Here is a 22234-nt window from a genome sequence, read left to right on the forward strand (position 1 = left end):
TATTTATTCTTTTGGCTGTATCCGGAGAGCACCCATTTCAATATTGAGCTCAGTTAAAAGTTGATTTGGAGCTTGGCCAGCTTCAGTGAGTTCAGATATCATATGTTGAATTTCTGGGCAATCATAACATGCATTCCGGATGGCCAGTATACTCCATTCTTTGATGACTGAAAAACAAATACATATTAATTAATTAATAATAATTAAAAAGAATAAATAAGAAAAAAAAAACTCCATATATTAAAATAAATATATATATATATATATACAATACATTTATTAAACAAATTAAGTATTAAATGGAAAATTAAACGAATTTTTGTTATTTTGTTTTTGTTAAAAAAAAAGAAAAATTATAAAATATAAATATTTTTGTGTTTTTATTTGTAAAGTTGGAAAACCACTTTGCATTCCGTTGGAATGGGAATTTTACTTACGATGACAATCGCGAATTGGAAAGATATATTTTGTTGAAAGGACGTAGACATATCAAATTCTGCCCAAAACTTGCTTTCAATGCCGATAAAATTCGACGTAAACTCGCTGAAATGTTGAAACTAAGCATATTTTATAGGTATGGCTTATTTTTTTGACGTGAATTTTTTAAAACCAGACCGAGACAAATTGCTACCAGGACAATGAAGTCAACCGTAGAGAAAAGGTCGTCTGTTATGATAGCTTTATTTATATAATGGTCTGGGTTTAGTTAAATAGTGGTCCATTGTCGACTTTTTAATTTTTTTTTTGTTCCAAATTTAAATTAAGTTCTCATAAAGAAGAGCCCAAACATATTATTTTTTTAATGGACTGACTTTGTTTATTAGAGTGTCCACTTATAAAAAAAAGAAATACAATTATAAATAGCTCAAAATTATACGACACTGCACGTACCTACACCACGTACACTACCCTGCAAAAGTTTGGTATCTACTTGAAAAAAAATTGTGGTTCAACGCACCATCTGAACTTAAGTTCAGATTTTTTTTGACGTTGAACGCAAAAAATCATCTGAATTTCAGGTGACATTAACGAAGAATCTACTTTTTTTCTTTACTTGGATTGACTTAAAAAAAAGAACATTTATTTTTCTAGGATAATACAAATAGTTCAAGTGATTGTAAAAAAGAGTTATTTATTAATATTTTCAGTGAGATCACTTCAGTATTTGTAAAAATTATTTTGTTGGATTCATAATATCCCTTTCTGCTATCCACTTATGTATGTTTAATTTTGCTTTGGTCCCCAACTTCCTTAAGTTTTTTTTATTTCATCATTCCATTTCTGCACATAAACATGTGGAGAAAGAACACAAAAATATATTAATTCCATTATGGTATGTAATATCATATCAACAGATAACAATAAAACCGCAACAAATGTCCAAATACAAAAGAAATATAAACAAATCCATTTATAACTTGTATTAAAATCACAAAGTTCAATTTTGGTGTGTAGCCCATTTCGTACGTTTACCAACTTTACCAACACAAACACACCCATCTGAATTTTTAGAAAAAAATTTCCACCTGAAAATCTAAATGTCAAAAAACGTAACTAAATGCCACCTAACTTTTTATGACTTCTGACCAATCAGAGCCTCTGAAAATTCAGATCTTAAATTCAGGTGGCCTGTGTTGAACGCGGGGATTGTTCAAATTTCGGATGCATGTTATAAGTTTTCTTAGTTTTTTAAGCACCATTCGCATAATAAATTAGACATTACATAATATTTCAATGAAATTAAATGGAATTTTTAAAGTGTTCCCAAACCTTTTGAGGATAGTGTATAACAAAACCATATTTGGGGTTGGTCCGGGTCCATGCTTAACGCTGGCTATGCACACATGAAAGACATGTGAATGAAAGGAGCTCATGGATTTAATGGTCCATTCAAATTGTTTACACTAGCATCATATTTCAAAATATGTATCACGAAACCGATATTGTCTTTTTTTGATGGTTGCGTGGGCGCGCTATCAATTAGAATAAGAATTTTTATTACTTCATGTAAACTGAGATCACTTGGCTACGACTTTTCATTCTATTATTTAATGTATGTAAATATATTTTATAAGAAAAAAAAAAATGAATGAGTGCATAATACTGTACACATACACAGTTGCACATGCCCATTCAGTTTGAAATCTAACAATAAAACAACAGTGAACAGTCAAAAACAATTTGCTGATAGGTAATTAAACATAAAAGGATTTTGTTTGATCTTCAGTCTAATAAAAATAAATTTTCAAGCTAAATCTAGCTTGAACTTCTTAGAATGTTAAAACTTGCTATACAGAAATTTTGAATATTTTTGTTTTTTAAAGTAATGTCAAAGAAGATTGAATTGAAATATCAAATTAGTTCTTTTCTTAACTAACTTGTTTTGAAAAACTATTTTTAGAAAAAAATAAATAGGAATTCGTAAAATTAGTCGACATCTACAAAAATACATTTTTAAATAAAATTCAAAAACTTGATTTTTAAAAAACAAAAAAAAAAACAATTCGAGATATTTTTCTCAATTGAACGCCCTTAACTGCCTTAAACTTCTTATATGTACATTATACTCGCAACCCGAGGTATTAGAAAGTTGAAATAAAAAAAGCCCTTTTAAGGAATTTAAGAACTTACTTATACAATAAAAACTTAAAACTGATACCCTTTTCTAGCAACTTAAATATAAGTATTTTTTCATTGACACCCATATTTCATTTGAACATGAATAGAGTTGAATACACTATGTAAAGCTCAAAATATTCTCAAGCAAAGACCTATTAAGTTTTGTAGGGGTTATAACACATTACAAAATTGCTCTCAATTTAGGGACACAAAAACAAATGAAAACAAAAACAAAACGAACTTGCTCAGAAATTTGGTATGTACATTAGGGCGTTCGTTATTTAGGTTTTTTTCGGAAATCAAGTTCCTAAGTGGAAAAACTGTTTCTAATGTCGTTTTCTTTCACTCCAATGAGAGTACCCTTTTAGTACTTATTTTTGCACTTTTGAAGTTTTTACTCCGGAGTAATTTTAGTACTACGGAGTACCCCGGATTTACTCCACATTTTTAGTCAGATTTACACCGATTTGCACACACACTTATGAATTTGAAGTTTGACATTTTAAAATTTTGTTTGAAAAGTGAAAAATGCGAAAAGTTTTTCTTTCAAACTCTTTTGTTATTAACAAAAACAACCATTATGAATATATTTTCTATTGTATTATATTCCGCCAGATATATTTCTTCCATTTTGTTCGTTAATTCTTCACTTTTTCCAAAACGAAATTGAAAACCGAATAGAAAAATTGTTCAGCCAGTGTTCTTCATCAATAAAAAAATCCTGTCCCATATACAAAAAATCCCATTCTTTTCTGCGTTGATGGGATATTTTTTTTTTACAATAATCAAACTATGGGTGTGTTTCAAATAGGCAGAAAAAAACCGATCAGGAGTATAATGAAAAATATACCAAAATTAAAACTAAGTCCGCTTCTACACGAAGACGCAAAGCGCGTCTTTTAGAGCAAAGAGCAAAGGAGAAATAGAGTTCGAAAAAAAGGGAAGGAAGATTTTTTCGTTTTGTATATTTTGGTGTTGTTTTTTGGAATTAAAATACAGTCTGCTTCTACACGCAGACGTAGACGTCCTACTAACAATTTTGCTTCTATAATGCTTTACAGAAGCAACAATTGCATCTGTAAAGCTTTATAGAACCAAAATTGTTTGTCGGGCACAAGATGCACATAAGAGCACAGGAGAAATCGATCTTTCTCTCTCCCTTGTTCTGATGTGCATCTTGTGTGTCTACGTCTTCCTGTAGAAGTCATCAAACGAAAACAAGAATAAAATAAAACCAAAGAAAATAGCTGTCTTATTTGCGTCTTCAAAAAAATACTACGTGTAGAAGCGCGCGACGCACCGAAACGAAAATCAAAAGGAAATTCGAAGATAATTTCTGCGCCTTGCGTCTTCGTGTAGAAGCAGACTTATCAACGAGCACTTAACATGCTTCATATTTTATTAATATTAATTTTTTTTTCAATGCATAACATTTTTTCCCTAGGCCTGTTATCACTATTTATTATTATTTATTATGTTCTATCACTCCAGAAAAAGGAGTTTAAATTTAGAGTGCTCCTTAATAGAGTGAAAGAAAACGACATAAATAATAAAAAAAAATCCCCTAATTTTTTCAGATTTTTATTTTGACGCTAGATGGCGCCTCAAGAGGGTTAAAGTTTTTTCTCATTTGAAATAGGTATATGTTGACTTACTAGGCCATTTTTTTTTAGAAATAGCCTAAATGTTAAATTCTTTTCTATGTTAAACACCCTTTTCAAAAAGGTATAAATCATTTTTCTAGGACTAGGTGTTTAGTCAGAACATGCATGTCTTTTTTGGGTTTTATTTTATTTTCCATGCTATTCATACGGGTTGGGGTCGAAATTCTGTATGTTGCAAAATTCTGTATTTCAAAATACTGTACCTCAAAATTCTGTAAATCAAAATTCTGTGCGCGCGCACTTTTTTACATTATCAAAACGATATTTTTTTACAGCATTTTTACAGAATTTTGATATACAGTATTTTGCCGTACAGAATTTTACAAAACAGAATTTTGCATGTCAGTATTTTGTTCATACAGTATTTTGACGTACAGAATTTTGTATTTACAGTATAATGACGTACAGAATTATGGTATTACAGTATTTTGACCCCACAGAATTTTGTCGTACAGAATTTTGACAAGCAGAATTATGACCCACTCCCACTCATAAATAAAACATGCTTGGTTTAATAAACTCAAAAAAGACCTACATGTCCTGACTAAACCCCTAGTCCTTTGTATATAAAATCTTTAGTACTATCATGAAGTGCAATTTTTTAGTTTGTTCGTTACCTGAGTGGTCGCGAGGGCGCTTAGATCGAATTAATAATGGGAGTAAGGAGATGAGATATACATTTCTGTTTGAAATTTGACATATTTTTTAGTTCGTTCGCTAGCTTACTTTTTTGGTGGCGCTGTTTTTTTTCATGATAGTACTATAGATTTTATATACAAAGCCCTAGTCCTAGAGAAATGGTTTATACCTTTTTAAAAAGGGTGTTTAACATAGAATATCATCAAAAATTTTTACATTTAGGCTATATCTAAAAACTGGCCTAATAAGTCAACATATACCTATTTCAAATGAGAAAAAACTTTAACCCTCTTGGGGCGCCATCTAGCGACAAAATAAAAATCTGAAAAAATTAGGGAATTTTTTTTTTATTATTTAGAAAAAAATATTATCTAAAAAAATGGCCTAATAGGTCAAAAAACGCTACAAATATAAAGTTTGAAATGTATTGATCTATCCGTTTAGGCTGTAGCTAGTTACATATATTCAGATATCGTGAAAGAATGACAGATAGACGGACTTGCGAGACCCACTTTTCTCGCTTTCTCTGTAATCGTATTATCATAGATCTGTTCCAGACTTTTTGTGCACTAAATTAGGCAGTCTGTCAAATGAATGAGAGTTGGGAGAGAATTCTCTCAGAAGGAAATTAAACTACGAAAGACTGCCAAAAAGTCTGGAACAAGTTGAACACCATTATTCAACACAATTTCATATTTTATAATTAATTCGATAAACATTAACACTTTCTTAATGCAAAAAACACGTAAACGCGATTCTATTTAAAAATCGCCACAATTTGATTTGTTTTCTTCTTTTGTTTATTTGTTTGACATACGTCAACTTTTCATTTGACAGAACTCATATTTCTGCCGGAAGAAATTCTTTGGGCTAGATTTGTCAGGGTGGGGAAATTTTTACTCTCTCGAGAGCGCTCTCTTCTACACAATTTTTGAAGTTGAGAACAGACTCTGACCAAAAATAACCAAATATTACTAAATTCGGCAGTTTAAAACTGAGTGTGGAACGGACCTCATGTTTGATTAAAATCTCAACCTTTTATTTTTGTACGAATGCTTAACTTAATATGTGTAGTACCTGTTTTCTCAATATGAAACGGATATACAATAAAACTGCTGGAGCAATGAATTTGGTTTGGCGTTAACTTGCTTCACCGAACCAAAATCTTGAAATTTTTTAACAACTTAATAATAAAAAATAAAAATCATACTTACGCGGATTCCTAGCATCCATATTAGTACACTCCAACAATGCCGGCAACAGTTTAGTATCAATACAATGTTGTTGATTGTGCCTATTAGTACACAACAAATTCCCAATTGTCCGCACCAACAATGTCTTCAGCTCAAATGATATTTCCAATTCAAATGAAGTATCAATATTCGATCCTGGAGCAACTTCTTCCAACTTTGTCATCGGAGTAAATTGATTAGGTTCCTTCTTTCCCAATGCAACAATACTCTGCAACAATGCTCCAGCACTCAAAAACAATGCATCATCTCTAGCATAAATATTGTAATATAGCTCACTTCCCGTAGCGCATGAAATTACACTCAATAAATTATAAACTTCTTGAGGATGCAAACTATTTTCCATATCTCCCGAGTTTCTCAGAATACAATCAGCTTTCTTTTTAAACTCTTTTGATATGTATTCCATGAGAATAGTACGAATTGGACCATTTGGACTATCATTTCGAATATAAGTTGTTATATACTTTAAAATATCAATCCGGTTTTGTGCACTAATTGTAGCATACAATCTTAATGTCCATTGATTTGTAACCAAGAAATACTCGAAAAACAAATCAACAAAGACCAATTCTTCATTACTTTGCTCTTCAACAATTCTATGCCAAATATCAGCTAGCAAAGTTAGAGCAAACTTTTCACTACATTCGACCAAACCACCCCGACAGATATTATAAATAATCATGAGTTTTTTGTCAGTATTATTATCAATCGGGTGAATTCTTATATCGTCTGTCAGAGTCTCACCCAAATGATCCCAAACAAATTTCTGGGATTTTTCATTTTGGACAGTTAAATTGGCAACAAATTGCCACGACAACTCAATCAAATCTTTAGCTTGTAAATCTTTAGAGACAATCATTTGCATATAAGCAATTGTCTCTTCCTGTTCAATGAGAAAGTTTTGAGCTTGAGTTCCTTGGGAACAGGCATTTCGAATGGATCTAATTTGTAATTTTGTATCTTCTAAAGTGCAATTGTCTAGCACTTCGCCGGCGATTAGTTTTTTTAGATTTTCATTTATGTTTTCTAGATTTGTTTTGACTTTCTCTAAATCTAAGCTGCAGGGGTTTAATAAAATGCAAGAAATAAAGAATTTGTTGTAAAAGTATGCAAATGATTATTTTAAAAGGAAATAAGGTTTACTTACATTTCACTCATTTTGTATTCCAAATTAAAATAAATTTTAGTTTCACAATAAATTCGTATAAAAATTTTGATTAATTATATTTGTAAATAAAATATATTATAAAAAAAGGTTTTTAAAATTTTTTCTTTCGACCCAGCCTTTCTTTCTCTTTTTTTTTATTTTTTTTTTGTTTACTTTCGGCGTTTGGATGACATTTGGTTGAAGGAAAAAAATGGTAAAAGGTTTGTTTGATTTGAAAATTTTTTTTGATGTAGCTTAATTGAATACAGGGTTGTTATAGAGAGTGCAAATTTTATTTATTTAATACAAAAATGTTAGTTCACTGATGACAAATTTTATTGAAAATAAAAAAGCTAGGTACATTATTTTAAATAAAAAATAATTTATAAAACGCTGTTCAAAAATTTTGCTTCTATAAACACTAACAGATGTATGTAGCTCCTATAAAGCTTTTCTTAACGAACAAAGAAGTGTTTCGGACGTGAATTGTGTGTTCAAAATGTGTGGAGACTTCACATATTATTCGCTGGTACACATTTCAGATTTAAGCCTAGTACGCTGCTGATGCAAAACGAAAAATGTTCAAGTCTTCAAAGTCGACAACGAAAATGCTAACGAAAAAATATCAAAGTCAAAATAAAAAATTAAAAATTTATTTAAAATGAAGAAAAATCAACAGAAAATGATTTTTAAAGCAAGAAATAAATGAATTAAACGTGAAAAACCGTCAACATTGCTCTTGGAGTCAAGAAAAATGCACAGGACAGTAAAAAGTAAGTGACAAATGAGTGAAAACTCTCCAATTTTTCGCTAGAGCGGCGTACTGAAAAACCAAAATTAAAACGAAATTTTCCGTTCAGGATTTCGTTAACGAAATTTTGTATAGAAAATTTCTTTTCTTTCTTTAAGCCTAGTACCCAGCTCAAGCGAAACGAAAAATTTCGAGGTCTCCAAAGTCAACAGCGGACGTGTAAACGAAAAAATACCATTGGGTGATATAGAAAAGCAAAAATAATAAAAATACAAATAAAAAAATTCAAGAAAAAACATCAGAAAATAAGTTTTAAAGCAAAAACAAAACAAGTTTAATTTCGTTCAAGATTTCGTTAACGAAATTTTGTATGGAAAATTTCGTTTCGCTTCAGCTGCGTACTAGGCTTTAGCATTTTCATTTGCGACTTTGGAAACTTGAAAATTTTTCGTTTCGCTTCAGCTGCGTACACTATAGGCTTAACCAACATAAAAGTGTTTCGGATGTGAATTGTGTGCTCAAAACGTGTGGAGATTTCTCATATTATTCTCTGTTACACACTTCAGAGATCAAATCACAGCATACGTTCGTTAACTTATCTGTATCCCTATCTTTTTCCACTGAATAAATAGAGACGGCAATAGTCAAAACATTAACGTATGATCGTAATCGAGTACCGTGATTCGACCCCAGGCCCAAGTTTAATGATACGAACACGCTCACAATGAATTTGGAAAGCTGCCTAATACTACGTTTCCACCTACCCTAAATCCGAGATTTAGCTAAGTAGATTTAGCACAAATCTCGAGGTGGAAACATAGCATAATACGCAGTTGAAGCGAGTTGAAATTTTCCATATAAAAAAAGCGCAATGAAATCTTAAACGACAAATTTCGATATGCGAATTTCGTTTATATTATATTTAGCTGTAGTCAAAAATTCCAGATTATATGGAGAGTTTTCACTCGTTTGTCACTTATTTTATATTGTCCAGAACATTTATATTGATTGAAAGAGCTGTGTTGACAGATTTTTTCTGCATACTTCTGGTTCTGCGTACAAAAAAAGTTCTGAAAACATTTTTTTCTCATCAAAATATATCAGAGTGCCCTAAAATCTCTTTTCGGCTGACAAAAATGTGCAAGAAAGTAAAATGTATGTGCAAAATGTCAAGAAACTCTCCAAACAATAAAATACATTTGTAAGGATTTCTTTTGTCGAGCTACGTACTGTGAAACGTGATACACTGCTAGTATAGATACCATGGTATAAATGTATAGCACATGTGTATCAGAGAATATCATATGCTAGTATCAGGCGAACAACATGGTTTAGATACTAGAATTTTTAGCGTTGTATACACGGAGAAAAAATAAGGTGTGAACCACTTTATTACTGGTACATTTAACTTTAATGTAAAGTTATAACAGGGATGACTCTCCAATAAAATGAAATTTACCTTACTTTTTTAGTAAATTTATAGCTTATGATTAACTTTACAGTAAAGCCTTTTTTTGTATGAATTTCTTATAGAAATTACTAGAAAGTTAGGTACATATTTTTCCTTACTATAAGGCTGCAAAATATTGATTTTTAAAGTAAATTGAACTTCTCTGTGGAAGGTATATAATTTAATTACAGATTGGATCAAATAAAGTCAATTTCATTTTTATTGATGAGATTTTTTTAAATAAAATTGTTTGCATCTATCTTAAAAAAATTAATTCAAATAAAAAAAGGTTTGTAATTATTGAAAACCATAACTGGGTAACACGTACTTAATCCTCAAAGCCATTTAGGAGTAAGTACGTATGACCCTGTTATGTTTTTCAATAATTACAAAAATCACCTTTTTTTATTTTAATTAATTTTTGTAAGATAAATGCATACAATTTTATCTTAGCAAATATCATCAATAAAAATGAAATTGACTTTATTTGATCCAATTGTTTGCGAATACTTTATGAATTGATGTAATTATTCCGCACTCCCCGACAAACAATTTTGGTTCTATAAAGCTTTACAGATGTAATTGTTGCTTCTGTAAAGCATTATAGAAGCAAAATTGTTAGTAGGGTCGCCACATATAAGCTTTGACAAAAAAAAAAACATCCAACACAGATGGAGAACAAATGGCGCACTTTTCAATGACAGCTTAAAGAGTTTTTTCTATGTATCGAGGGCACTGTAAAGTTATTATTACCTTAGTGTTAGGTAAAACTTATTCATAGAATAGTTAAATTTGTAGAATCTTAAAGTGAAAAGAGTCGTTCACTTTTTTGGATGAAGGTTTATTTTATTCTACGCAAAGAAAATATTGCTACTCGTAAGGTATATACTACTTTATTTTGTTCACCATAATTGTCTTGTAAAAATTACTTTACGGAGCCAAGAAATGTTCAATACGTAAGGTAAATTTTACTTAAAATCTAGGGCTCTTTACTTTAATTTCCTTACTAGTCATATGGAGTATAAAATACTAGATTAATTTTTCTCCGTGGAGGTAAAAATTTCGTTTGTCGTTTTCGTTTCGCTTCAGCAGCATAGGTACTAAGCTTATACAATTTTGATTCTATAAAGTTAAACTAATGCTACTTTTCAGCGTCGGTAAAGCTTTATAGAAGCAAAATTGGTATTTAGGATGCCTCCTATATTTTTCCGAACAAATAAATTTGAAATTGAAAAAGGTTCCGAACTATGGCCCAATTTATTCAATTTCCATTAAATTTAAAGTCGCCATTAAAAATTGAAAATCTGGCAAATCGCATAGAAATTTTAAAATTTCCCGTTTTTGATGGAGACTTTAAATATAATGAAGTGTGAATAAATTGAACCTAAGTGAAGTAAAGGAAATAATACTCAAATTTAAGTGAACATCTGAATTCTAAAGCTTTTTACGCAGCGATCGAACTAAATTTTAGCCGACATTTCTTATCTCGATTTTTTTGTTCACTTTTTTCTGTGCGCTAAATTGTGACAAATACAAAATGTGCAGCTAGAAACGAAAGCCTGATTTTTTAATTAGGGCTGTGTACACTGCATAACTCTAAATTTTGGAGGAAATTTTGTATAGGAGCTAAAATTTTGCTCTAGATTAAGCCAACAATCCTGGTCCTTTTTAGTTTCGTTTAAGATCAGGGAAATGCAACAATCGATTTAATATTGACAGGACGGTAGATATTGGAAAAAGTCGATACCCATTACAAATTTTTCGATTTCAAATTATACAAAGTTTAAGGCAATTCCTGGTTTACGTATTCCAATGATTGAAGCTAGTGTTCAACGATGAAAAATGCATGCAGTTCCATTAGGGTGGCTAAAAACCACATCGATTCCTTTGATGTAATAAAAGGTTTTAGACAAGGCGACCGACGCGCTGCCATATCCAAAATCATCCAAAGGTTGGTCAAACTTATTTCATTATGCCGATGATTCTGGCATAATCGAAGAACACAGCGTGATACCAATCTTTTAACAATATTGTTTATAAATCTGTTTTATTTAGCATCATTCTCTTCATTCCAATGTCTTTCTTACATTTTTCATTTTCTTTTACCAGTTGTTCAATATCCGACTTCAAATTTATTATTCTCTTTTCAAAATAGTTTTGTATATTTTCAGATTTCTAAAAACAAAAATTTAAAATGAACTTTTAAAATTCTATGAAAGAAAACAAAACTCACCAATAGACCTTCTTCAGATTGCTGAAAACCTTGTTTGGTTTTCTTAAAGATATCTACTAAAATTCTTAAATTCTTCAGTTCAATTTTCATATTTTCATCTTGCTGTCTTAATTTCTCCACTTCTTCTTTTAAAATCCTATTATCAGTTAGAAGCTTCTTTGAACTGCCGCGGCTAGCCTTCTCGTCCATCTTTTGTTTACAACCAAGCATAATCTTTTCAATGTGAGCTCTTTGCTTTTGGAAATCAGCATGCTGTTGGCCACCTAGAGCTGAAAACTTCTTAAGAATATCATCATCGGAGTATTTCAAAAATAAAGCCTTCATTCCTTCTTTCATTTCATCAGTGTGGTTTAGTTTCTGAGATAGTTGATATATTTCTGTGCATATATCAGTGACACACAATCTTGCTGACTTTGCTCTAGTACGTTCTTGTTTCAACTCTACATTCACACTTATACACTTATCTCGAAGCTCTTTCAACTGAAGCTCCAGCTGAATGTTATTCTTTTGTAAACCAGTCAATTCTTGTTCCATTTCTGTAATCTGTTTTCGTTTTTCAACAATTGTCATTTCTCGCGGCTCAATTTGAGCTTTAAGTTCGTTTATTTTGTGATTTAAAACTTGCTTATATTTTTCTAGTTCCTCATTCTTCAAAATCATTTCATCTATTCTTTTTTCTTTTAGATTTATCGCATTTTCACGATCTGTCACATCCCTGTGTAAATCACTTATGTCATCCCTGAGTTCAGAAATAACTGATTTTGACTTAAAATGCTGTTCTTTTAGATTTTCAACGTCGTCAATCAGTCCATCACATTCTTTTCTCACGCTGTCATATTTAGACTGATAGACATTAGCTTGAGTCTGCCATTTGTCCGTTTCGTCACGTTCAAACTTCACTTTATTCTCGTATTCAATCTGACAGTCAATCATTTTACGATCATTCTCCACCTCCACCTGGCGGCAATATTCAGTAAACTCAATCTTCTTGTCATCCATTTCTTTCATTAACTGACGTATGAGCTCTTGACGTTCTTCAAGTTGTTTCTTAAAATCAAGTTCTAATGCCTCAACCGTATCACGCAGACAGCCTTCACTTTTTTTCAGCTTTGTTTCATAACTGTCTCTTATTTGTAGCATATTCTCTCGAAGAATAGCGAATTTTTGATACTCCATTGACATACGCTCTGAATATTGCGCTGATAGGTTTTCCATTGTCAATTTATGCTCAGCATTTAGCTCATCAATTTGTGATGTTATCTGAGTTAGTTCTTCAACATGTCTCACCCCAATGTCTTGATTTTTGGAATTTAACTCTGTCAAAGCTTCACAATAGCCTTTATGTGTGTCGGCCATTTGTTGTTGTTCATTTTCTTCATTTTGACTTTGCTTTTTGTAGAATTCGGCAGCTTGTTTTTTAAGACGTGTTTCAAGCATTTTTATATGTTCAATTTTGTCTTCAAGTTCTTGACGAGGTATCAAAACTTCCTGGCTTTTTAGCAAATCTTGATCAATGGCAGCCACTTTTCCTTCGATATTTTTCAATTGCCAAATGACTAAAGTTCCACTGGCTGAGCTTGAAATCAGCAGAGTCCCATCGTAAGAAAATCTCAGCTTTGTAATAGCTGAGTCAAAGAAAGAGAACTTGGTTAAAGTTCCTCCTGCAGCTGGATCGGAAAGTGGCATATGTACATTATACAAGTGACCTCCTTTTGTGGCAGCAAACATTACCAAATCAGAACGTGTCAAACCAATGTCTTGTAAAGGAGAATTGGAAGGCATTTTAACTTCATGAACGATTTTGGAACTTTTGATTTCTCTGATAATTCCAGTGTTTGTGGCTGCATAAAAGCAATCAGGATCATTTGGAACACACAAGGCATGATATTCTATTCCTGGTTGAATGATTTCCTGCAACCGGGCACCTGTTTCGATATCCCATTGATAGAGGGCGCCATCAGTACCACCCGAGATGACAGTTTTGTCATTTCTAGACCAAGCCAATGTTAGAACCATTCCAGAGTGACCCTTAAAATATGAGTGATGTAATTATAGCCTAAAATCTTTGATGATAAATTTTATAAAATCATTCTTACTTTCAAAGTTTTGAGAGTTTCCAAATTAAATACTGACGTTATTGCAATACAATTTTCATAAGCTGTTGCCATCAAGTGACCGAAATAGGAAAACTTGATATCTTTTGAGTTTGGAAAGTTGTACATCTTAATAAGCTAAAATGAATGCATTTTTTTATGAATTCTTAAGTTAAATAATTTGTGAAAGAAGCAATTACATTTAAGTCATTCATAAAAATCTGCATAATTTTGACTTTGTCAATAAAACCCACAGCCGCATATTGGCCAGAAGCGTAAAGCTCAATAACTGTCACCTCAATTGGAAAACGCTTGACAAGTTCAACTTTTCCGGTATGATAATTCCAAACTCGAATTGTCTTGTCTTTAGCTGAAAATGAGGGAAAAAAAATTATAAAGTGTGGTTAAATCCTGACTAATAGTTTTGCCTCTATAAAGATTTTCACATGGAACTGACGCTTCTGTAAAGCTTTATAGAAGCAACATTTTTCCAAGGGGTAGCTTACAAGTTCTGGTTAATTAAAAGCAAAAATCAATCGTGTAAAACCGTTATTCTAATTTACTTGGATCAATATGGTCCATCAAATATTGTATCGATGATTGTTCGTTATTTTAAAAGAAACAATATTCAATCATTTTCCTTAGAAATATAACAAAATCATCAAATTCCAAACAATTGATTTATGTAACATCCCCTTTAAATCATGTACCACAGGAGTAAATTTTAGGTCCTCTCTTATTCATTTAAGAAAAGGTTTGTTCGATTTCCAAACTTGAACAGGTGTCCTTATATGACACTTTTTGCACTTATTTAAAAGTACTCTGTTTACATTATTGAATCGGAATGGTATTCTCGTAAAAGGAGGAGAATTGCAGTTTCCCAGAATAAAGAGGACCTACAATTTTCTGCCGGGTACAAAAGGCTAACGTGTTGACTGCCACTAGACGCCGATCATAATAACTTAGCAAAAAAAACTATTTTGAAAATAAATTCATAAATTGTAGGACCTTACAATTCCCGCAAAATATGAAGCACACTTAGTTGAGTTTTTATCTCCCTAAACATGGCGTGAGTTGGGAATGCATTATTCTGATCTTGGCATTTAAAAAAGTTTGACAGTTTCAAATTCGATACATAACCCAACTTACAGTTTTGCTTCTATACAACTTTATAGATGTTTCTGTAGCATCTGTAAGGCTTTATAGGAGCAAAATTAAGCTGCCTAACAATTTTGTTTCTATACAACGTTTTAGATGCTACATTAGCATCTGTAAAGCTTTATAGAAGCAAAATTGAATAGAGCTTCATTATTCAAAGAACACTCTTATAAATTTCAAGTTTTTAGATAGCTTGTGAGTTTTGGAAACCATCTATACTTAGTTTAACAGAAAAAAACAAAACTAAAATGAATATCCAATTAAATATTTTTACTTACAAGACGTTACAATAATCGGTCTCCATGAACACATGCAAATATCAAGAATTTCATCGATGTGAATAAGTTCGCCCAGAGTTTGAAATTGCAACATTTTAGTCTCTAATGATTCAGGAACAATTAGAATTCCAACATAAATTTGATTATGTTTCGGTGTGACAATAACCGTGTCTTGTTTTGAGTTTATAGCCAAGTTAGTAATTTGATAAAGCTCCTCAGGATAGTTGGTCATTGGAATATCCAATATCGTCTTCCTCTCATATCTCACTTTCGAAATTTTTTCAAATACAAAAACTTGATTAAAAACAGCAAATGCTAATCCTCTTGCAAATGCAGTCATACAAACAACAGCTTTACTTTTAGCTAAAGGATTTGGAATAACTGTTGGAATCTCATGAATTGTTTGACTTTCACATTCAGACTCGGGAGCAATATCAAGAGCTTCGTCTTCAACAGCACGATAAGACTTAAGTTTAACAGTATTGCTGAAAACAATAAGTTGTCCCTGTTTTGTTCCAAGAATAAATGTTTCCGCTGAGATCCATGCTATTGAAGTTGCATGAAAATTCGGCTTAATATCACCAATAAAATTGAAACTTTTTTCCGATTTCACCATCAACTTCATGACTCCTTCGCCACAAACAGCTACAAGGTCTGAGTTTTGAGGATTGCAGGATATATGATTGGCCATTCCTCGTCGATTTGTATTGCCTGCACGACCTTCAACAACCGTTCCAAGTCTATCAAAAAATATCATATACAACATTTCATCAGGATATTCGGTGAGAAGAACCAATGCCTTGGAATCGCATGTGAATGATATTCGTGTAATTTTTTTGTGTCGAGCATTTTGTGGAAGTTGATAGGTTTGGGTTTTCTTGAACGCCACCAAGTCGTAAATGGCTATGTTGGTTTGTTCTCGATTTTCAGTACTGTTTATTTCCACAATTGCCATTAAAATTTTTGTTGAATTGAGGGCAATTATTGTTGGGGTCGTGTTTGTAGGCAATCTTGGAAAAAAGAAGAAAAAATATCTTTTTTTTCTAAAAGTACTTGTATGAGAAATCATTTATTACATATGTACCTTAAAAACCTCTGCTTGTTATTAACATAGTCATGAAATGCTAAAACACCTTCTACTGGATAAATGACTTCTTGATTCAAATTAAAATGTATGTTTCCAATTACTTCTGAGCGTATTCCATAAACATGTTTCGGTTCAATTGTAACAGGGAGAATAGATTTTGCAGATTCATCCATTTTTAAAAAGTATTTTATATTTCTTTTTGATATTTTTCAATTCGTTTTTCGACTTGATGTAAAACTATTTGGAATTGATTTAACATTCCATCAGTCGAAATTGTATACGAAAGCATTGTCATGGAATTTGTTTATCACCAAAACAACAAGTTGTTTTAGTTTTGTTTACTCTAGTTCTCTGTAAAAATGTATCTTATGTTCTAAACACAAATATGAAGAGAATAGTCTCTTAAATACATTTATTTGATTTAATATTTGGTTTTTAAAGGTATGTGTTTTTTGTTGAGTTATGTCTTAAGCGTTGAAGAACAAGTTTGGCCTTCGTTAGAAAATGATTGAATTTGAGTCAAAAGCACGAACCTTCACAGAACTATAGTGCTTTAAAAGCGCAATTCTTAAAAAATACAGTTAAGGATAATTTGGTTCCAAATAACAAAACAAATAACGTCTATAAATTTCCTTTTTTTTCAAATTTGTACCTCCAACCTTTGGCTAAGTACAATACACGATTCTGAGCTTTATTGATTGAACGGTGAATAAATTTAAACGAACGCCCAGAACCGTTTTAAAAGACAAGCCGTTATCGCATCATTTAATTTTAAAAGTTTATCGCTGAAGGAAAAAAAGTTACTCATACACCAGAGTGACCCATTTTAAACTAATTAATTTAATACTTTGCTGTGCCTTTGGCAATTCTCATGTCCATGTTATCTCCATAATATTTCAAATTTCAATAGAATTCTCTTATTCAAAAATATAAAATATTTTATTGTTTTTACATGATTGGTAAAATTTAGTTTTGTTTCCAATAAAATTGAGATTTTTAATTGAAACGAACATTACGTTGATATGAAGAGGCCTAAAAATGTTGGTTTTGTCATATATTCTTAATACCAATACCACCTTTACCATCATATATGCAGGTAACTATTCCAGATGAGAACATTTTCTTGTTTCATACTATTTTAAGAGCATTATCTAAAAGGTGCAAAATAACTTCACTTACAAATAACTTTGCCTTAATGTGAGAAATAAGTTCATCAAAAATTTGTGTGAAGATATTTCCCTCTAACAATTGGATTTGAAGCCTTATTTAATTTGAAAATAGTCCAAAAAATTAAGTTTTCTACAAACAAATAAATTTTGTAACTAATCTTGAGTTTTACATTTTTTTGGTATCTTAGAAACGGGTACGGTTTGTTTCGCATTTCTTATCTCTGTTTTTGGTTTTTTCGTCTAAGTCAATTCCCTATTTTGTTGTTTCGTATTTATGTTGTTTAGTCTTTCATTTTTTTCGTTTTTCCTTATTTCGACAAACTCATACTTCGTTGTCCTATATAACTTTGTTATGGATTCTTTTTGGAATTATGTTGCTTTTAGTCAAAACCCGAAACTTGAAGTAGAAATAACCTGATGCCAAACTTAACTTATTGAAAATGCGAAACAAACAAAAAACAATATTTGAGTGAAGAGATCGAAAAACGAAGTAAACGAGAAATCAAATAAAGAATAGCGAAGTAATCAAAAATGTTTGTGTGAAAAACGAGATTAACAGAAATCGAATTAAAAAAAAACCAAACAATATTCACCCCTTAAAAACAGCTCTTTGTAGTAGACCCTTAAAAAAGTTTAACCTTGAGCAGAGCTTGAAACTTAATTTGACCTATTTTACTTCATTATGTAAAATAGATTTTTTCATCTATGTATAGTAATGGCGAACTTTTGAAACAACTGTTTTTGAAAAGATTCATAGAAAAGCTTAAACCGAGCTTCAAACTTTAGTTTTTTTTTTTAAATTATATCAAATTGAAAAGTGGAAACTTTTTTTTTCCAAAATACCTAATCTTTTGAAACATAATTTAGGGCCAATTTTTCAATAGTCAGTTAAACAGTCAGTTAGTACTTATTCCTAAGGATAGAGAAAAAATCAATTTTTCAACAGGCAGATACAGCTTATTCCTAAGAATAAAACTATCTGCTTCTTTCAGAGACGAATAAAAATTATTCTAAGGAATAATCTCAACAAAAATATTGTGTCAGTTGTCAAAGCTGTTTTGAAAGAATTTTGAAAAAAATACAGTGGAACACAAGAAAACAAAAACAATCATGAATAAAAATGACGTTTAATTTTAAATATTTTTTAATTTGACAATTTTTTTTGTTATTCTGTAGAATAAATTATTCTTGATTGAAAAATTCAATGTTTTTATCTGATTGTTTATGAGCCTAATAACTTTATTCGTCGTACAGTTAACTGACTGTTTATTAGAAGATTGAAAAATTGGCTCTTAGTAGAGTAACTAAAGCAAATTATTAGGGAACCCGGCCGAACAGCTCTGATTTTGACGATTTTTTTTTTCAAACGTAGGTAATTAAAAATACTTTAAAGTCTATAGATTAAAAATTGCCGGTGTTGCCGTATTGTTTTTTTAAATTAAAATTAATTTTTTTTTTAACAAAACCATTTTTTTTGCTTAAATTTCATAAAACAAATGATAGCAAAAGATTCTCTAGGTAATTTAAGGAAAATATATAAAAGGCAGTAAGGGACAATCTTCCATCGTTTAAGCGATAAATGCAATTTTCTAACATTCTGACCTCAAACACAAAAAAAAATATTTTGAAAACAACGGCAACACCTAAAATATTTTAAAATACATTTTTAAAAAGCCAAAAGCTCATTCTTATCTCTTAAATTTAAATCCACTAAATTTAATCAAGACTTTTTGAAAAAATGGTCCTCAAACTCAGAATTAAAAAAAAAATGTTATTAGAAAAATTTAAAATGACTTTTTTCCAAACTTTTTCTAATAAAATATGAATTTATTTTAAAAAAATTTTTGGCCATAAATATTATCAGTTGAATTTCGAAGCAAAAAAGGTAAAATATATCACACTTTTGAAAAAAAAAAATGAAAAATTACTTAAATTTCAATGGTTTTTTTTTTATTAAAACTGAATTTTTGCATTGAAATAATTAATTTTCTCAAAGACTGTGGTAAATAGGAACTTTAAATTTTTGCTATTTAACTTTCAACAGTAAGGGTTATTAAATGAATAAAAAATAAAATAAAAACATTTTTTTTCAAAACTTTTATTAAAAAAAGTTCTTCGAAAATGAAATACTTTTTAATTTTTTTCATAAACCGTAATACATATTGACATTTCCTTTTATGATTTGAAATCATAATAAATGCGGCCAAAAAAATTTGAAAATAAATGCATTTTATATTACGAAAAAGTTTAAAAAACGACATGTTAAAATTTTTTTAATAATTTTTTTATTTTAAATCTGAGTTCAATTACCATTCTTTAAAAAGCCGTTCATTCAATTAACTTAATTTTAATTTTACATATATGACTAAGCTTCTAGCTTTTGAAAAATGTATATTTGAATATTGTAGGTGTTGCCGTTGTGTTCAAATATTTTTTTTTGTGTTTGAAGTCAATTAATAAGAAAATTGCATCTATCGCTTGAACTATGGAAACTATGGAAGATTGCCCCTCACTCCCATATATTTTTTTTCCTTGAATTTCCTAGACAATCTTTTAGCATCAATTAATTTATGAAATTTAAGAAAAATTTTTGATAAAAATTTGTTTTTGTTCACAAAAATCTTCAATTAAATTTAAAAAATCAAAACGGCAACACCGGCAATTTTTAGTCTATAGACTTTAAAATATTTTTAATTACCGACGTTTGAAAAAAAAGATCATCAAAATCTAAGCTGTTCGGCCGGGTTCCCTAATATTGCCAATTTTTGATCTTTAGTTACTCCACTAATTTATGTTAATTTAATTAGATTTACTGATCTTGCAAAGTAGGTTTCATAGTGGATATTTGGCTTATTTTGTCAATTCTCCTTCTTACCTTATCATGTTCATTTGTATCAGTGTTACAGGGTCCCCCATATTATACAGGGTGTCCCCCCGACTAACAATTTTGCTTCTAAAAAGCTTTACAGATGTAACTGTTGCTTCTGTAAAGCTTTATACCACCAACATTGTTAGCTGGGCCAATAGTCAACGTCGAAACGAAAACGGTAGATAGAGTAGGTGGTGACAGTTATCAGAAAAATAATAAAAAAAATCGCAGCCATTTTTATGGGCAATCGAAAAAAAATCGAAAAAATGGTCACTCTGTAACGGTTTTTCATGTGCCGTGACTACAAATCTTAATTTTTCTTTTGAAAAACCTTGAATAACCCTGCTTCCAAATGCATTCAAAAACTTTAACTCAGCTGCATCAGTTTTAAAGTAAATATTACTTTTTTGCCCAACTAAGTACTAAAAAATTTTACATGACTCTAATTCAATGAGCCGTAGTCTAAAAAAAATGCACTACAATGTTTCGGCAAGTTATCTTAAAAGTTGGTGTGTTCAATTCTCTTTTCAAAATGGTATAACATTGTTGAGAATATTCCATAAATAACCGAGATAAAATTTGTATTTTTTTTTTGTATTCTGAAAGGTTCTGAAAGCGTACAAAACTTAACTTTAAATCTTTAAAAATTATCTCCAATGTTTTTGATTCTTTTTCGAAAGGATTTTGTGCTTTATTAACACTGAAGACAAGAAGTTTTTATTTATAGTTTTTGATTCTTTTTCGAATGATTTTGTTCTTTATTAACACTGAAGACAAGAAGTTTTTATTTTTAGTTTTGTTTCATACCTACCTAAATCATTATGGTATTAAAGAAAAACATGAGCTGCGGTGTCCGAGTGGTTAAGGAGATGGACTTGAAATCCATTGGGTTCTACCCGCACAGGTTCGAATCCTGTCCGCAGCGGAATATTTTTTGGATCAAGTATTTGCTATTATTTTTTATTGCCTTTTTTTCCTTGTATATCTTTACAAAAAAAAAAAAAACAATAATTATTTTATTTTTAGGTCTATAATCCAATATTCATAAGATACAAATAATAATACAAAAAAACTAACAACTAGCACAAACCTTCAAAGTTCAACTGAAAATAGTTAAAATAAAACAAAATTTAAATCGATTTTACCTCATAGCTCTGACCACATTGCCATAATAACAGGAAGTAGAGACATTTTGCAACACTTCAGATCAAAGACAGACGACACAATCTTAAATGAAGACTAAATGGGGGAAAACAATTTGATAAGTAGGAAGGTAGACTTTATGAAGGTGACAGTTTTAAATTGAGATCTTCTATCGCAGATACTCTACTCTTCTACATCATGATGGCAATTTCCTGTTGTTTTTGGTATTGATGGTCGATGCATTCAAGTTGATTTTGTGCAATGTTAGGATTCTTAGAATTTTTTAAAGGATTCGGACGGGCTGATAGGGAGGTTCAGGAGGATGTTTCATGTCGTGAGTTACAAAATATAAACCAACGGTCAAAATTAATGGTTTTTTTTTCTATCAAGTGTTTTGTTTATGATGTTAAGGGAAAAGGTATCTGACGTGCTTTTGTATGCCCTTTCTTATTAAGTCGGTAACTTTTTGGAAAGGAACTTTTAATTTTAAAATAAATTTTAACTATACCAAAAACTTAAAAACTAAATATTTGCATAACTATTTTCAATAGACTTCAACCGTTTAAAGAAACTAGGTTAAATTTTCGTACTATTTCTTTTGTACCCAAGTAACAAAACACTCTTCTGTATGTCCTAATTAAAATAACTGCCAGAAAATAGAATATTGTTGTCCTATATTTC

At 30.6% G+C, this 22234-nt stretch overlaps 2 protein-coding genes and 1 non-coding gene across 3 annotated transcripts; 1 reads left to right on the plus strand and 2 right to left on the minus strand.

Annotated features, from left to right (window-relative positions):
* Positions 1 to 3: 3 nt before the first annotated feature.
* LOC129921387 (ataxin-10) lies at positions 4 to 7490 on the minus strand. The gene is made up of 3 exons (XM_056003193.1): positions 7323 to 7490; positions 6137 to 7233; positions 4 to 167 (listed from the first exon to the last, which is right to left on the minus strand). Exons 1-3 carry the CDS (start codon positions 7331 to 7333, stop codon positions 4 to 6), a joined length of 1272 nt encoding a protein of 423 aa, XP_055859168.1. The 5' UTR covers positions 7334 to 7490.
* Positions 7491 to 11242: 3752 nt separating this feature from the next.
* LOC129907092 (cilia- and flagella-associated protein 57-like) lies at positions 11243 to 16696 on the minus strand. Its single transcript, XM_055983159.1, has 6 exons — positions 16370 to 16696; positions 15286 to 16295; positions 14050 to 14219; positions 13853 to 13987; positions 11757 to 13784; positions 11243 to 11698 (listed from the first exon to the last, which is right to left on the minus strand). The coding sequence occupies exons 1-6, from the start codon at positions 16543 to 16545 to the stop codon at positions 11558 to 11560; spliced, it is 3660 nt and encodes a 1219-aa protein (XP_055839134.1). The 5' UTR covers positions 16546 to 16696; the 3' UTR covers positions 11243 to 11557.
* A 4557-nt stretch (positions 16697 to 21253) lies between these two features.
* Trnas-uga (transfer RNA serine (anticodon UGA)) lies at positions 21254 to 21335 on the plus strand. Its single transcript has one exon. It is a non-coding gene; the product is annotated as a tRNA-Ser (tRNA).
* The last annotated feature ends 899 nt before the right edge of the window (positions 21336 to 22234 follow it).

This window comes from Episyrphus balteatus, chromosome 1 (assembly GCF_945859705.1).
Source record: "Episyrphus balteatus chromosome 1, idEpiBalt1.1, whole genome shotgun sequence".
NCBI classification, from domain to species: domain Eukaryota; kingdom Metazoa; phylum Arthropoda; class Insecta; order Diptera; family Syrphidae; genus Episyrphus; species Episyrphus balteatus.

What these genes read in the sequence shown, in the direction of transcription:
- LOC129921387 (XM_056003193.1), bottom strand. An exon ending in TATGGATGCTAGGAATCCGC is followed by an intron (nt 168 to 6,136) that starts GTAAGTATGATT and finishes TTTGTTTTTCAG; the next exon opens with TCATCAAAGAATGGAGTATA.
- LOC129907092 (XM_055983159.1), bottom strand. Translation starts at nt 16,545, where the DNA reads ATGGATGAATCTGCAAAATCTATTCTCCCTGTTACAATTGAACCGAAA. An exon ending in ACCGATTATTGTAACGTCTT is followed by an intron (nt 14,220 to 15,285) that starts GTAAGTAAAAAT and finishes CCTCATTTTCAG; the next exon opens with CTAAAGACAAGACAATTCGA. An exon ending in AATCTGAAGAAGGTCTATTG is followed by an intron (nt 11,699 to 11,756) that starts GTGAGTTTTGTT and finishes TTTTGTTTTTAG; the next exon opens with AAATCTGAAAATATACAAAA.